Here is a 15,573-nt window from a genome sequence, read left to right as displayed (position 1 = left end):
CTCAGTGTCCTACTCTGAAAGCAACCCCCAAGAGCTCCCTGCAGGCAGCAACCAGGCAGCACCTGCTGCAGGAGGGAGGCACGGCGCCTTCCCTTGGGTGCCCACGGCAGCAAGGAGCTGACGCAGACCGAGCAGGGCTTGGTCTCACGTGCCTCGCCAGGGGACAGCGGGATGTCCCCACGGCTTTCCAGACAGCACCGCTCCGTGGCCAAGGGACACGGTGATTACAGAGCTCATCTGACGGCCACACGGGGTGTCAGCCCGGCAGCTAGGGCACCTCTAGCTGAACGACAGCTAAAGCTGTCTGGGAGTTAATGCAAAGGCCCTACAGCGCACACGCTACTCTAAGAACTTTTCTTAATGGCACGCAGAAAAGTGTACTGGGAAAGAAGTGTATTCAGTTACATAACTGCCAGCCTGGCTGAACCTGGAGATATTTATCTTAGGGCATCTTGCATTTTGAATCCCTTTAATTCCACATAATCTGCAGCACAGGGAGGAGCAATTTACAGAACAAGCCACCGCTGCTCTAATCTGAAGCCAGGACAAGTCTCACCCCCGGCAGGACCACGCGCGCCTGTGCCCACTCCTGCTGCCATCAAGGCCTGTGCTCTATAGTTAGCAGCATCAGCACAAGTCATCCCGGATTATCGACAGCTCTGCTTAGCCAGGCAGCCTGCTGCTATTTCTGGACCTCTAGGTTTTGGCTGGTCACTTCCGAGATACCCATATATAAGCCACGGGGAGCAGGTACCAAGGGTGCTCCTTCTCCCCCCTTCGATGAAGGGTGAAACATTCAAGCAGGCAGCAGCAGGGGAAGAAACCCTTCACCCCAGAGCTTCTGCTCACTTGACACAAGAACAAGACATTTTATTTCTATTTTTAAGTGGATCTTGCCTATTGCACTTCAGAGAAACAAAAGAATTCTGAAAAAAAATAAAGATCAACTCTTTTCTGCAGAACCCACGTAGTCCAGACCAAGGAGACTCTGCATGAGGCGTATCAGAGACACAAGTCACTTGGCTTCCTCCCGTATCTTTGATCACTGTTTTATGCACTGTTCAGCTAAGATGCTTGAAAAAGATAGTTACTCATGAACAGCTTCTGCTCAATAAAGGATGATACAGGCAAAAATAATTAGCTTGAAGTGGTTGGGTTTGTCGTAATCCCACGTCAGTTGTGTTGCTGTATGTTTGTGTAACAAGAGAAGAGTTTAAAGAAACGCATAGCCCAGATGACAGTTTCCATCGCTATGGTGATGAAGTCATTCAACTCCACTCTGTCGCTTATACTCTGCCCCAGCCAGATTTTTCTACTACATAAGCAATATTCCGAATAATATAAGCTTCTGAGGGAAGAGGGAATGAAAAAGTATTATGAAGCGAGCTCAGTGCCCAGGACAGAGGGACTTGTCTCCTGCAGCGGATCTGTTCCTGCTCCCACTGCCACCCACTCCCCGGCCGGCTGCGACAACAGGCGCCAGCTGTGACCGGTCCCCAGCAGCAACCGCTCGGGGAGCGCAGTGGAAAAACCCCAAATCTGAAACAATGGGCCTGATGCCTCCTCCAGCGCGGTGACAGCACCTTTCTGTGACTCAGAAAGCAAAGGTTCAAGGAAGCCGGTTTCAGACCTCGATGGCAAGGATCCCAGGCAATTTACGTAACTGACATTCCAGAAAAGTCTCTTTCATTTCTCCGTGGTACCACCTTGCCCGGGAGAGGTTAAAACTTTCTGCTTGGGCCTCTGCTCTCGGTGACTTTAACCTCACAAGGTAAAAACAAACCCGCACCGAGCCTAAGTCCCTCGCTGCGGTTTGCAGACAGGCTGCAGAATCTGAAGGAATGCAGCAACATCTGGCACAGGTGGTGACAGCCAGGCTCAGAGGTGAAACCACCCGTATGATCACACGTACCTGCTCACCTCGAGCCTCAGGGAACTAAATTGCTAACATCACATTTGGGGTGGTACTGAGATGTAAAGAGACTGACCTTCAGAAATATCACCTGCAAGCTGCTCCTGACCCTGGAGCTGACCTAGAGCTCTGGTCAAGGTGAGCTGGGGGAAGGAAGGCCCCAAAATTTCCATTTACAGTTAACACACCTGTTAACTAATGCAGTGGGGAAATCATTCTTGGTGCTGCCACGATCTTCACAACTGACTCTGGCTGACAAATGCACCGGCCCCCCCCGCAGCCAGTTCCGGTCAAGAGATCTCGTGATGTTGACACAGCCGGCTGCCTGGCACCTGAGACCTGGGATTAGGCAGTAAATGAAATCTCACCGATGGCATTTATTGCCCTGGGCACTAGCGTTCGTTTCCTCCCATGACACGTCTAGTTTCCAGGCTATCTTCCTGCTTCGGAAGAGAGAAACCACAATTACAAAGCGCTGTAATCCAGCTCGAACCTACCCCAGCACACCCGGCTGGCTCCGCGCACGTGACGCGGTCTCAGGAATCACGATCAAGTCGCTGCAGGACTGCCATCCTCTCCCACCTTCGCGCACAAACACATCCTCGTGACTCAAGCGATGCTTCAGAACGGATGCCCTCAGCCCACTGCACCCGCACCTTCGTGCCAGATGCACACACGCAGCACGGGGATCCCCCGCACGGCTCCCACCCGCCCCGGGAAGTCTCCAGGAGAAGACTCGCCGCATCTGGCTGATGAAGATTGGGCAACCTCCCCTCCGGTCGCCAGCAGACCTTTCTGCTGTCGCTGCAGTGCTTAGTGAAACGCTGCCTGTGCTCTGAGTAAAGGTCCCTCAAGTGAAAATTTTAAATAGGAACAAGCACATCCGAGCAGTTAACCATCACAACATCCCTAAGTGTGACAGGAGGGGTAAAGGAGCGTGACAGCCTTCAGTCCAGCCAAGTGGGAGAGCACCAGGGTCTGAGCAAAGCGCCTGGGACAAAATCCACACCGCCCCTATCACTCCTCCAGCAAAGCGGCTAGTTCCAATTTGGATTAGGAGATGTTTAACTAAAGAGTGCCAGAGCACACTGCCTCAGCTGGCTGCTCTGCAGCGGGTGAAAACTGCTACAAGCTGTCCCTTTATTCCGAAATGGCTGTGAGGCAAGCCTGCAGATGCGGACAGATGCTGTGCACTGTCCTGCACATCTGGGCTGGAAGCCTTCATTAAAGGCAAAGAGCAAAGCAAGAGGGAAGCGCACACATCCAGCAAAGTAAAACAGAGCCATGGCTGGGTACCCCGAACCTGCCACACGGGCCTGCCAGGGCAGCTGGGTCTAGGCAGACAGACAGCAAGGAAGGCTTAAGGAGAAAAAACCAAAATCACAGGCATTTATTCCCGGGGCCTTCAGCAGGGCCAGCCTTCCCCCGTGTTTGGGTGGGAAGAGAGGTGCACGCTACTCACGCGTTACTCATCATGAAAGCCTGCAAGGGAAGCAGCGGAGCCATGCAGCCCCCGGCGCTCCCAGCCCCGGTGGGCACAACGGCCGTGCCCGCAGAGCCCTGCGGCTCGGAGCAGCCGGAGCAGCTCACGCCGGCCTCCAGCCCCGCGATCCGCCGAGCCGGGAGCCAGCCGGCCCCCAGCCCAGCCCGGAGCCCTGCGGGGAAACGCGCGGGGAGGGTCCGCGGGGCCGGGCAGCGGCGGGGCAGGAGCGGAGGGAAGGAAGGAAGGAGGGAAGGAAGGAAAGAAGGAGGGAGGGAAGGAAGGGAAGAGGGAGGCCGGCCGGGCGCTCCTTTGTTCCGCGGAGCCCCCTGGGGGGCGGCGCTGCCCCCCGGGAAGGGCCGGTGCCCCGCTCACCTCCGTGTCCAGATGCACCAGCTCCATGTTGGGCCAGGGCTCGGCCAGCTGGGCGAGCGGCATGCTGGCGGCGGGCTGTGACTGCCCCGCGGGGCTCGGCGGGGCTCGGCTCGGCTCGGCACGGCACGGCACGGCTCGGCTCGGCTCGGCTCGGCGCCCCGCGCTGGGCACCGGCTCCCCGGGCCGGGCCGGGAGCGGCGGGGCGGGCCGGGGCGGGGCGGGCCGGGGCGGCCGGGGGGGGCCGGGGGAAGGCGGCGCCGCTCCGCCCGCAGAGCTCCGGGGGAGGCTGGGGGCCGCCGGGGAGCGGGAGCTGGCGGGGGGAGGCAGCGAGAGCAGGGCAGGGCCCGCGGCGAAGTTGCGGGAGGGCTCCGGGCAGCTCCGCCGGGGGCTGCCCGTGGGCGGGTGCCCCACGCGAGGCGGGTTGGGGGGAGGACGCAGAGCTCGGCTGGGCGCCGCTCTGCACCTTCGGCGGGCGCCGAGGCTGCTCGGGGCGACGCGTTCCCGCTCAGCCGCAGGCTTGCCTGGGCGTTTTTTAGCCTGATAAATTCGGGATGTGCCCGTTAGGCAAAGAGATCTTAGAGCTGGTGGTAAGGCACTGCCTGGTGCTTGCAAGGTGAGGGGCAGCCGCTGCGCGCGTGTGGCTAGTGAGGAAATCCTCCAAGGCACCAAGAGGCACCCGAACAGCAAACCTACCGCAAGCTGCACTGCCCTGAGCGTCCAGCTCTTCTGTGCCCGGGAAGGATCCTTCCCCTCTAGAGCTGCAGAAGTCACCAGCTGGTTCACTGCACACACAGTGCTGCACGACAGCACCAGAGGAAGAGGCTGTGAGGGTAAACTCGCTAAGAGACAATTTGTATTTCTGTTTAAAGCAGGAAACGTCTCCGGGAAATCTGGATTCTAAGTTCGAGATGCACAGGGAGTTGCTACTCATTGCTGCTTGTAGGGCCCTCCTCCCCTTTCTGTTCCTGGCAAGACATGGATTAAAAACACCCACATCCACCTTTCTACACCGTTTGGAGATCCTCAAAGGAAAGGTGCCTTAAGCACAAGTGCTCCTGTACAATCGCTGTTCTATTTGCCAGGCTTCTCACATAGGAAAAAGTTACCCAAACCCAAGGCATCATGTTTTTGTGTTTCACTACAGAATTGTTATAAAAAATCTTTTTGAAAGGGTGCATCGCTATGGGTTGACCTCATCAAGGTGTGGCTGGAAATACCATTTAATGAGCCCAAGTGAAAGCACATACAGCTCGGTTTTGTATTCTGCAGGCATCTGTCCCAAGAAGTCAGCATTGCACAGTCCTAAGCCCATAACCTGTTCAGAGAGGGCAGCGAACTCAGAAAAAGCTCAATTAGGGCAGAGCACAACACGGAAAAATTCCAGTTAATCTTCACAACACTTAAACTAATCTGTAAGTCATCATCAGGACCTGCTTGTGGTTTAGGCTGTTATCTGTTTCACATGTGGGGGAATCGTGTGTAAAAAATTCCCAGGGTGACAGAAAGTGTTTGAGCCGAGCCTGGGAACCGCTGCCTCCTAGTCCTGCGTGCAGAGCACCCCTCTCTGCCCTAAGTGTTGGAGTCCCAGATGAAGGCGTTCGGTAACACAAACCCACCAGGCTGGTACTAAGCGAGGCCCTGTTACAGCCAATTAAACTCATGTCACTTACTTTTGGTGCAAGCTGAAGCAGATCTCGTGGAGAGTTATTAATTCAGCTCCAAAGCTGTCCGTAATTTCCCCGTATTGCCTGGGACACGGCGTGCTGTCTGGTTACATCCATCCTGCAGCTGCTGCAGATTGGAACCTGTTTTGAATGGCATCAATAACACGATGATGTCAATACTGGCATCCCACTTACCTTCTACGTTTAATTGCAAAACGCATCTCCCTTTCTGGATTTCCATCTGCTCTGCGTGCATGTTGAACAGGTCTGTGGTGGGAACACAAAGAGAAGTGCGTGTAGCAGAGGGCTCTCTCGATGTTTTCTGGAAGGAGAACAAAACGAGGCACTGCTCTTTGTGACCTGCCATGCCTTAATGCCAGGCTCCATGAATGCGACCTTTGGGTGACATTCCGGTGCTCTTGGAGCTTCCCACCCGGGTGGCAAACCCACGCAGAGCAGGTAAGCCATAACGACAGGCACAAAGGACATTTCCCATCAGGTGACCCGCAAAACATCTCCCAGCTTCAAAGGCAGGTTTGTGCCTGCGGGTCAGGTAAGATCGGGTGCTGAGCGGTTATCTGCAGCAGCCGAGGGGGTAATCTTAGTCAAGTTGGTCATTAACTCCTGAGAAGTGTCTGACCCCAAGGTCACGACTGTTACTGTAAACAACAACAGAAATTAAGAACACTAAACATAAAATAAATTCATTGCAAAGTGTTGAGAAATGGAAGGAACCTTGGCACTTATAGGGTGGTACGGTAACCGGTAGGAAAGCGAGTCTTAATTTTCAAGGTCACAGCGAAAGGTTGATGGACAATATGCAGAAGAACAGTTTGAGGGCAGAGCAAGACCTATTGGAATTCAATAAGGGAAGGGAGAAAGGAACCTACTGCTGCTTCCACCCCCTCGTAGGTCTATTGAGATGCAGAAAGTCCTTCATATTTCACAGCAGAATGACAGGCAGGCTGACCGTGAGCTTGACAAAAGACAGAAATTATGAAGCTTTACGGAGCAATGACTTCTTTAGGCTCAAAGAAAAAGACAGCTCTGCGCCCATGGCTGCCACTGCATCTCAACAAAATTCTCAAATTATCTTGCCCAATTCTTAATAAAACGGCAAGTTAAATATATTTGGGAGACTACAAATGATTTATGCATGACTATTTCCCGCATCTGTGCAGCTACTTCTGTTAAAGGCTAGGAGAGAGTTTTGCTGAGGTAGCTCTACAGTATCCTCAAAATTATACAACCCCCCCGAAAAGACTAAATAATAGCACAGCAATTCAGCAGCAGTGCTGGGTAGACAATCTAAAGGTCTCTCAATCCCCATCTACAGGACTCAAAGAGAAGCAATGCTATCTATTATCAGACTGACCTTCCTTCAGTAATTGTGATTCAGTGTTGCCTAGTGCAGGAGATTAACAGAACATGAAATGTGTCACACTAGATTGTTAGCAAGTCCAGAGGAGGATGTCTGGGTAAGTGAAATGAGGTAGTGGTCTACCCTGGTATTTATTTTCTAGTCAAAGAATAGCTATAAAAAACAGCCCCCGTCCTGAAAGCAGGGTACAAATAATGTGCTTTAGAGCTGAACAGCCGAGCCTGCTGTTTGGGTAAGTGTCATGGCTAAATACAGTGATTAAAACGTATATACTGACATTTTTTGGAGAGGGCTGCAGGCTGGAGAGAGTTCATAGCATGATTTCTACATTTCCATTTAGACTGCCGCTGTTATTGTAAACAGAGACTTCCAGATCAACTGGCTGGCCCTTTCAACAGTATTAAATTTGCTGAAAATTCAAAATGCTACAGTTTTGGTTTGTTTTTTTAAAAAAAATCAAATCCTCCTCAAATACAATTGTAGATATTTTTGCCTCTGCAGCTGGCTGGCTTTTGGTTTGTAACATTTTCCTCTTCAGGGAGGTTGACAACATTTGTTAAGCCAGTTATCCCCAGAGAAGCACTTCCCCAGCGGAAGTATCGAGACCGGTCCTTATCCACATTACCAAATCCAATCAGGCTTTGAAGAGGCAGAGTTTTCCTCGTTACGCTAAAAGCTGCCTAAGTGATTCTCCACCTAACCCGACAGTAACACAGCGTTCCGATGGCTCTCCCTATCCGTTTTCTCTACTGGAGCCAGGGAGCATCTTTCTTGAACTGCATGCTTCATGTTACGCCGCTTTTAAACATATAAGGAAATGCAAAGAGATTGCAGGCATGAGAACTCACAAACCGAGTCCCAAATGCCTGCTACGATTTCCAAAGACAGGCTCATGTAATCTGCTTTGTGTATACACCATGACAGTCGTTTAATTAGAGCTTACAGCAACCTTCTTTGTATTTTTAAGATTCACTAATCAGTTCCTTAGTTCATTGTTATCCCCACTACTAATAGGGAAACTGAGTCACGGTTTCAACAGGTCATCAGGATAGAATTTGAACTCCATGTCCTGTCGTCTTCTAATCCCCAGCTCACAATTCAAGATCTCATTTCCTTGCCTCTTCTGCTTTGTTTTTCCACTATGAAGGAAGAGATGATAAATCACCTTGTTTTGATCCCAGGGAGACATTTTTCCTTAGCGTGGTTCAAACATCACACTTAAGATATAAAGCAGGTGCCCTATAAATGAGGAACTCTGGCTGGGTTTAACAGTGGAATTGCTTCTTCCTTTTGTGACAGATTTCTTTCCGTTCCTTACCACTGTGTGCAACTGCAGCTGCCTCAAATGCCAGCGTTTTCCAAGGCAGGTCCAGGCAGTATTTGGAATGCAGAAAATACACCACAGCAGACGGTGGGATGAGGAGTTCCTCGAGGATCACAGTCCAGGCAGCTCTTTCATTCTCCTGAAAGGGGCATGTGCAGACTGAAGGCCTATTCAGAGAGCAAACACGTTTAACTTCTGCCAGTACTTCCAGCGAAGGTGAGCATCAGATGACCTTGCTCAGCTCCCCAGTTCCTGCATTTATTAAGGTGCCTAGCGTATCTGAAACCTTTTCTTTTCTTTTGTACTACATATTGCATTTTGCCTGCTGGCTCTGCAAATTGCTGAGTCCACCCTGCTCCTGTGGGTTCTTACTGTAAATCATGCCGTTCCTCCACGGACCAGATTTTCTGAAACCTCCTCTGGGGCTCCCAGGGAGTCCTTGGCTGAAGCACACGCAGCACAAGTCAGGGAAGAGTTTTGCTAATGGAGGCAAGAATTGATTAAGCTGTTGCCTTTAGGAAACTCACTTCATTTGGGAATTGGGCACCTCTCTCTCAGGAACATCCAACTGCAGCTAAGAGGTGCCTCGAGGAAAGGGACCCACTGGAGCTGGGATTGTGGCCTGGGAAGGCGACCAGGGAATGAGCTGCCAGGCAGCAAGGCCATATCTGCTGGTTGTCATGGATACAATCACTCTGTCAGTCTCCCCTGATATCAGTTACCTTCCGTTTCCTGGATGCAAATAAATGAGTGGAGGTCTGTTCCTGTTTCTATGCAGAACAGAACCCTTAACATCCAAACAAAAGGAGAAAATAATCTGTTTCAAACGCAGACATCTCTTCTTAACATTATCTAAGGGGAGAGTGGAAGGTGACTTGCTTTTTTGGTATTCAAACTATGCGAGTCTGATAATACTCTGACCAATTGCATTCGGTGCTGTCATAGCCTTTAGATACTTCCTAGGACCTCAGAGGAGCTATTTTCACAGCCCGTTCAGCCTTTGCTCTGGCTCAGCCTTTTGGATTCGTAACAAGCTGCTGCGAACTTGCACTCTGCCTCCGCACACGCTTGCTATTTCCTTAGCTCTGCTGCTCAGAGAATTCATCGCAGTAGCACCAGCAGACACACACCTGAGCAGAACTGTTCGGGTCCCAACGACTTCAGTTCCCTGTTTGAAAGGAAAATGGGAAGTTTGGTCTTCAACTACAACTGAAAAATACTTACAAAAAATCATATAAAATACAAGCAAATGCGTTTTTTGGGGGAGTGAGAGAGGCAGATTTTTAAAGCAGGTTTGCATCCCAGGTGGTAAGTTATTTAGAACAAGTTACCTGGCAAATTTTGGTTTTAATTAGCATACAGATATGTTTGTAGTTTATTTAATTGTAGTGCTATGCAAGGGAGTGATAACATGAAAGAGAAAGCTATTAGAAACTGTAAACAGAAGTGAAACTCTCGGGCCTGTTTTCATTGTCCCCTAGCCAGGGAGAAAGCTGAGTAAACAATAGTGGTAAGTAGTCAGTTTTATAATTCTTTTAGGTTTAAAAACTCAAACAAGTGATGGGTCTTTTAAGCGTATACAAATAGATTCCCTCAGTTTTGTGCTACTTATAGAACAGACAGATGTGCACAGGTCCCAGTTTCTCCAGACAGGGAAGGGAAATACGGCAACTGAAAACAAAAACACATTTCAACAGAAACCCAGCTTCAGCTAGAGGAAAATGTCATTCCACTCTTCACAGTCTCAAGCCTACATCATGCAACTGGACAAGTCTCATCCTGCTTAACAGAGGGCACACATAAATACCCATTCCTAATTATCCCATTACACAGTTTGGGATGCCATCATTCAAAGTTAAAAAAAATCCAAATTGGAAGTACGTTTCAGGAATCCTGACGATAAGCCAAAAGACTCCAAGCCAAGTAAACTATTTTTCTTATGGAGGAAAAAAAAAGCACACACACACACAAAAAGACTTTATTTCCAATTTGTTCTGATATAATAAGACTGATATAATCATAACTGTCAGTATTTAGCTTCTTAGTACTCTTACAAAACAGAGATTGCTGCACACATCCAGACTTGAAAAGCCACATCACAAAAACAAACAGAGAAATAAACTCCCAAAATGTAAGAAGTGATCCTGCCTGGGAATATTTTGGCAGAATGACCAATTGTATTCCACAGGAAGACATAACACAAGCAAAACTTTCTAAAGAGGTGCCTTCATCACCTAGGGAGAGAAATGTATGTCTTCAACTTTTCTTCTAATGCTTCTTTTCTGTATTTGAGAACCTGATTAAAACTGCAAAGCGGCACAGATATGACTCAGCTGGCTTGCATATACAGGTAGCAGATATATCTACCCCATGCTCACTGGTTTCCTTGCTGGGGAGTGAACAAAAGGCACTACAGGTTCAGTGATGTCAGAAAGACAATTACCTGGCAAAAGAAAACCTGTTTGTCCTTCATCAGCATTAAAAAAAAAAAAAGTCTGGAGTTAGTGAGGCTCCTAGATACTTTGCAACGCTGCATGTCTTTCAGCACACCATAAAACGGAGCAGAAATGCAAGGTTGGTACTTTGTTGCTGAAAGATTGAAGACTCCCTTTTTGCTTCCCCAGGGACTGGATCAATACTTGAGAGCGGAACAGAACTTGCTAACAGTGGGGGAACTTTTTGTTTCCGCTTTTTAAATCGCTCTTCTCCCCTGCTCACCTTCATGATGAGTAAAGGGAGTTTGGAGACCGCTCTTCAGACATTCGTCTTTCCAAAAGAGGTACTTGTGCTTTATATTAGAAATCTAAGGAGTGTCCAGCTGGGCCTCTTCTGGCTCTGTCTCAGTGAGTTTACCCATAGGTCTTACACCTTGACTGATGAAGGAAGGCTTACTTTTTCTGGATTATTCTCTAGTGACAATTTAAGCGGTCATTTCTTGTGTGGTTGTCATTTCATTGTCATTCTCCAGAACTGCTCAGAAAAGATAATTTCAGAATTTCTAAGATCAAAAGCAAGAAGCTTACTTTTATCTTTCTTTCTTCAAACTTTGTGGGCTTCCTTCCATGTGATCGAAAGCAATCTCTTTGTTACACTGGGGCTGTGTCTTTCCTCTGTCACTGTAAAGAGAGGAGGGTGGTATTGCTCAGATGGAGACGTTTTACCACTGAAAACAACATACATTTCCCTATAAAAGCTATCCCAGCATTCATATTCAAGAATTCATAAAATAAGCACATTAAAAAAATATCAAAAACTGCTCATTGCACAGATAAACCTCCAGCACCCAGGAGCAGCTGCAGCATGAACGAGGAGCTGCACAGCCACCCCCTTGCTGCCTGGAACAGCTGAAGGCTGCACCAGTAAATACCAGTAGAGCAGGAATAGTGGTGGGCCACACCACTGAGTTCCTCCCTGCCCATGAATGTTTCAGGCTCTCAAAGTGCACCAGCACACCCGCGTTCTAGACTGTCACGCTCAGACACGATGCTCAAGAAACATGTCCGAGGGAAAATAGCTCACTGTGGGGCAGTGTGTCGGATTCTCCCACCACCTTCTCCTGTTCTTTGCTCACAAGTGCGTCTCCAGCCACTGAGTAATAGCAATTTACAGAGCAAAAACTTCAGAGACAGGTATTTTGTCACCCAGTGGGGATAACTAAAAGCTTCAGTGCACACTGCTTTATATCAATAAAGGTTTTGCCACAGGCAGTGAACATTTTAAAAGGTTCCACCTCTGGAAGCCTGTTTGAGTTTTGCTGCTGACTTAAATGACAGCAAAAACGAGACTTAGACAGGGCTTGCAAGGTAGGTAAAGACTTCTTTCACCCTTTTCCTGTGGGAAATCAGAAAGATTATTTGCTCATAACCTTGTTTCTGAAAGTCCTGGCCAGACCTGCTGCCTTATTTGTCTATTTAAAATCTGCACAGAAGCATTTTCTGCCTCAACCTAAAAAGCTACTAGCATGATGTTAGAGATAAATGCCCTGTGGTGGCAGCCCAGCATAAGATATGGTGGAAATGAGGCCAGTGTGTTGGAAATGGATAATAAATAACATCTGATGTAACATTATTTAACTGAAAAGTCTCTCAAATCTAAAGACATTGGAGCATGTTACAGTTCTTAAAGCAGTACAAGAAACACAGCGCTATTAGCTAACGCTCAGTAACACCACATGCCTGTCGAAAGGCAATATTGATCAGCAGAGACGGAAACAGGCCTTTTGGCAGCTGCTTGCCAGATTCTTGGAAATTAATATAGGAGTCAATTACCAATGGATAAATGTCCTTCCTTACAAGATCACCAGGGCACTTTTGGCATAAGCTCACCTGCTGCCAGAAGCATTTTGGGAGAGGTATATATAGACAGAAACAGATGAGTTCAAATTTCATCACTATGGCCTTAGAAATTGTTCAGTAAAGTGAGAAAGTGAATCAGTGTGGATCAAGAATCAGTAAACCAGCCTATCTGGAGCATCAGTTAGTTACCCCTTGTGGCCTTGCAGTTCTTAGCACCAGTCATGAAGAAAATTCAGTTATTTGCCTCCCAGTGTAAGACGGAAACTGTGTCCGAAAGACAAAAAAGCTGCAGAACCAGAGCGTTGGTGAGGTGGCAATACTGGGAAGAATCCCTCTTGTGAGAAAAGCACGGTATTGCACAGGGACTTACATAACCGCTGTGCATGAGAACTGCTGCTGGGTTAACTGCACACAAAGTGCGAAGAAGCCACAATTCTGACTTCATACGTGTCTGGTTGTGTAATGAGCTACCTGCTCAGGGTTCAGACACCATTTCTTCATAGTGGGCAGGAACCCAGCACCTTTGATTTCAGAAAAAAAAGCCATTGCACTTCTCACTGCTCTGATGCACAAAGGCAGCAAATGCATAAACCCAGTGCTGAGCACACACAGCATGTGAGAAGGACCTTGAGATGACTTTGGGGCATTTTATCTTAAACAATCTGATTACTCATGTGTGCAAGCCAGGCCCTGTACATAGTAGAAGCTTGCTGAGGCCAACATACTTCAGCCCAACTAGTATACTCACTCAGGCGGCTGTGAGGCTGACCACCTCCGTGAATGATAGGAAGAAAGGGTCTAAAAGGGGCTATCAGCATCCCTAATTCTGGGCTGAGTCACACACGCACACACAATGCAAGCTCTATATGCAACTTAAGAGCTCTGCTCTGGTCATTTCACTCATCACTGAATAATCACTGTAGGTTTGTTATCTAGGAACTAGCAGGGAATGGTGATGGTGCATATTTAATAGGGACATTTGAATAAAAACTATGTTGTGTTTTCCAGCGCAGTGCACACTCCGATGTCCCTGAAACAATTGGTTTCAATGTTTGCTGTATCTTCATGGCACGGCATTTACACCCGTCAGTGACTGAGAATCCCTGTCTTCTCCCTCTAAGTCTGGGTGATGTTTTGTTCACTTCATCCCAAAAATGCATCTAGCACAGCGATCCCTGCCCCAATCACGCACTGAGAGCTGAAGAAAAGGAACAAGTTTGGCTTACCAGGAGCTCACCTATCCATTTTGCATCCACTTCAGGGAAGTATCATTAGTGTGTCAAGTGCTTCACATGCAATCTCTCCAACTCTTGTAAGCAGCCACTTCCTTTCCAACTTCAGGCACTGCTACTTGCTAAGGGTAAACATCGAAAGCATGTGTTAGAAGGAGATAACCCAATGACTAAAGTGTTTCATAATGTACAAGGTGAAGGACAAACAGCTCTCTACAAATGATGGTATTGCTTCAGCCCAATACATATTACAGGATGTCATTCTGCTAGACTTGACAAGAATGTTAATGCAATGATGGGGAAGGTTGCTGGCTACCAAAGTGAGCACTGAACTTTACAACATCAGAAAAATCATTCTAGTCAGGCTTTTAATGAGCATTGTGAATTAGCACAAACATTACAACTCTATTTCCTGGATTGCATTTAGCTTGAAGAGAAAAAGCAAACATACTCAAGACACTGGCATGCAAAAGGAGACATGACCAAAAGTACAGAAAGCTTGTTGACAACGTATTATTTCTTTGAACAATACTGTCATCTCAGGTTGAAGATTCAGCAAATCTGATCTAAGTAGCTTGTGCCAACAAGCCTAAAATTGACCAGGCTTACACAATAGCTATTTAAATCTGGGTTTAAGATACAGTATCCCTTCCCCAGTTAAGGACAGGTGAGATGGATAACAGTAGCTCTAGTTTAGGCTTAAACTTTCAGGACATGTGTCATACCAGCTGCACTAACTGCTCGAGAGGAAAAACGAACAATCCGGTGACTACTAGAATAGAATTTGGGAAGCCTGAGTTCAAAGACCTGCCATAACACACATTTCCTCTGAGATGTCAGGTAGGCCTGTAAACTGGCAATGAATTGAGCACTGTGTGGGTTTTGAGCAAAAGCATAACAAAAACTGGAAAGTGCTCACGTAGTGTGGTTGTATAGACACATAGGAAGTCAAAAGGGAGACTCGCACTGCTCGGGTGATTACTGGTTGCCCAATGTTGTCTCCCAAGCCAACACAACACCACGGCGATGGGGAATGCTGGAAGAGAACTTGTCCCGCTTTCTAAAAGAAGTAACATGTTCGATTGTAATAAACCAGACTTCAGCCTCCCAGGTTTGTTAACAGGCAGTGTGTGATGCATTTGGACACTGCCAGCCCTTTGTTGGCTTCCGAGCACTGATTCTGTGTTTCCTGGTACCACCGTGTGGTGAAGGGAAGGAATAGGCTGTTAATCAACATCTGATAATGAAACAAACAGCACTACATAAATCCCTGTGTCCACTGAGCTGGGGCAAGAATGTGATAGGCGAGATTGCCAAATTCAGCGCTCCCCTGCCAATGTGCCTCACATCCAGCTTACTTTTGAAACCATGGGCATTTTCGCAAGAGAAATTAATTTAGTATCAATGGAATTTTCCTTCCTGGATTTCTGTTTAGCTTGCCAACAAGGAAGCTAATTTGGTCATGCTGTGACAGGGAAACCTGGGCATTTCAAACCAGGCTACAGTCCAACAAAATCTATTCACCAAATACCCAAAGCATAGTTAACAATCTCTGTTATTATCTCTAGTAAGAAGGAAACCACTAGAAAAGGTAATTTAGTTGCCCAAGTTTACAATCAGTCCTCACACTAGACTAAGACCATCTAATATTATGCATTCGGTTCTTATACTTAGAAAACACCTACTTCCATCGACAATAAGCACAGAGATACCACTTCATTAGAGTAAAGGCACACAAAATCTCCTGATTGTGAAACACTAAAATAGAAATCTTCTCTGGGCTAACTCCCCTCTTGCTCCATGATTGCTGTACACACTAACCTCCACACAGCAACAGCAACCGAAAAGCTGGAGAGCAGGAAAGAGTTGTCGCCCAGAGGGAAATCTGTTAAAAATCCAAAAGTAAGTTT

The 15,573-nt window shown here is 47.9% G+C and overlaps 1 protein-coding gene across 3 annotated transcripts in view; it reads right to left on the bottom strand.

The window, feature by feature from the left end:
• Positions 1-3,967, bottom strand: part of RPS6KA1 (ribosomal protein S6 kinase A1) — a 42,981-nt gene extending 39,014 nt beyond the window's left edge. For all 3 annotated transcript variants that reach the window (XM_040535118.1, XM_040535122.1, XM_040535121.1), the window contains exon 1: positions 3,768-3,967. In XM_040535118.1, the coding sequence (XP_040391052.1) occupies positions 3,768-3,830 (63 nt within the window). In that variant the 5' untranslated portion in view covers positions 3,831-3,967. The remainder of the gene's footprint in view (positions 1-3,767) is intronic.
• Positions 3,968-15,573: the final 11,606 nt, after the last annotated feature.

The sequence above is a fragment of the Cygnus olor genome, chromosome 23 (assembly GCF_009769625.2).
Source record: "Cygnus olor isolate bCygOlo1 chromosome 23, bCygOlo1.pri.v2, whole genome shotgun sequence".
NCBI lineage: Eukaryota > Metazoa > Chordata > Aves > Anseriformes > Anatidae > Cygnus > Cygnus olor.
The sequence above is the reverse complement of the archived record's forward strand: the minus strand, read 5'-3'. Positions and strand labels throughout refer to the sequence as shown.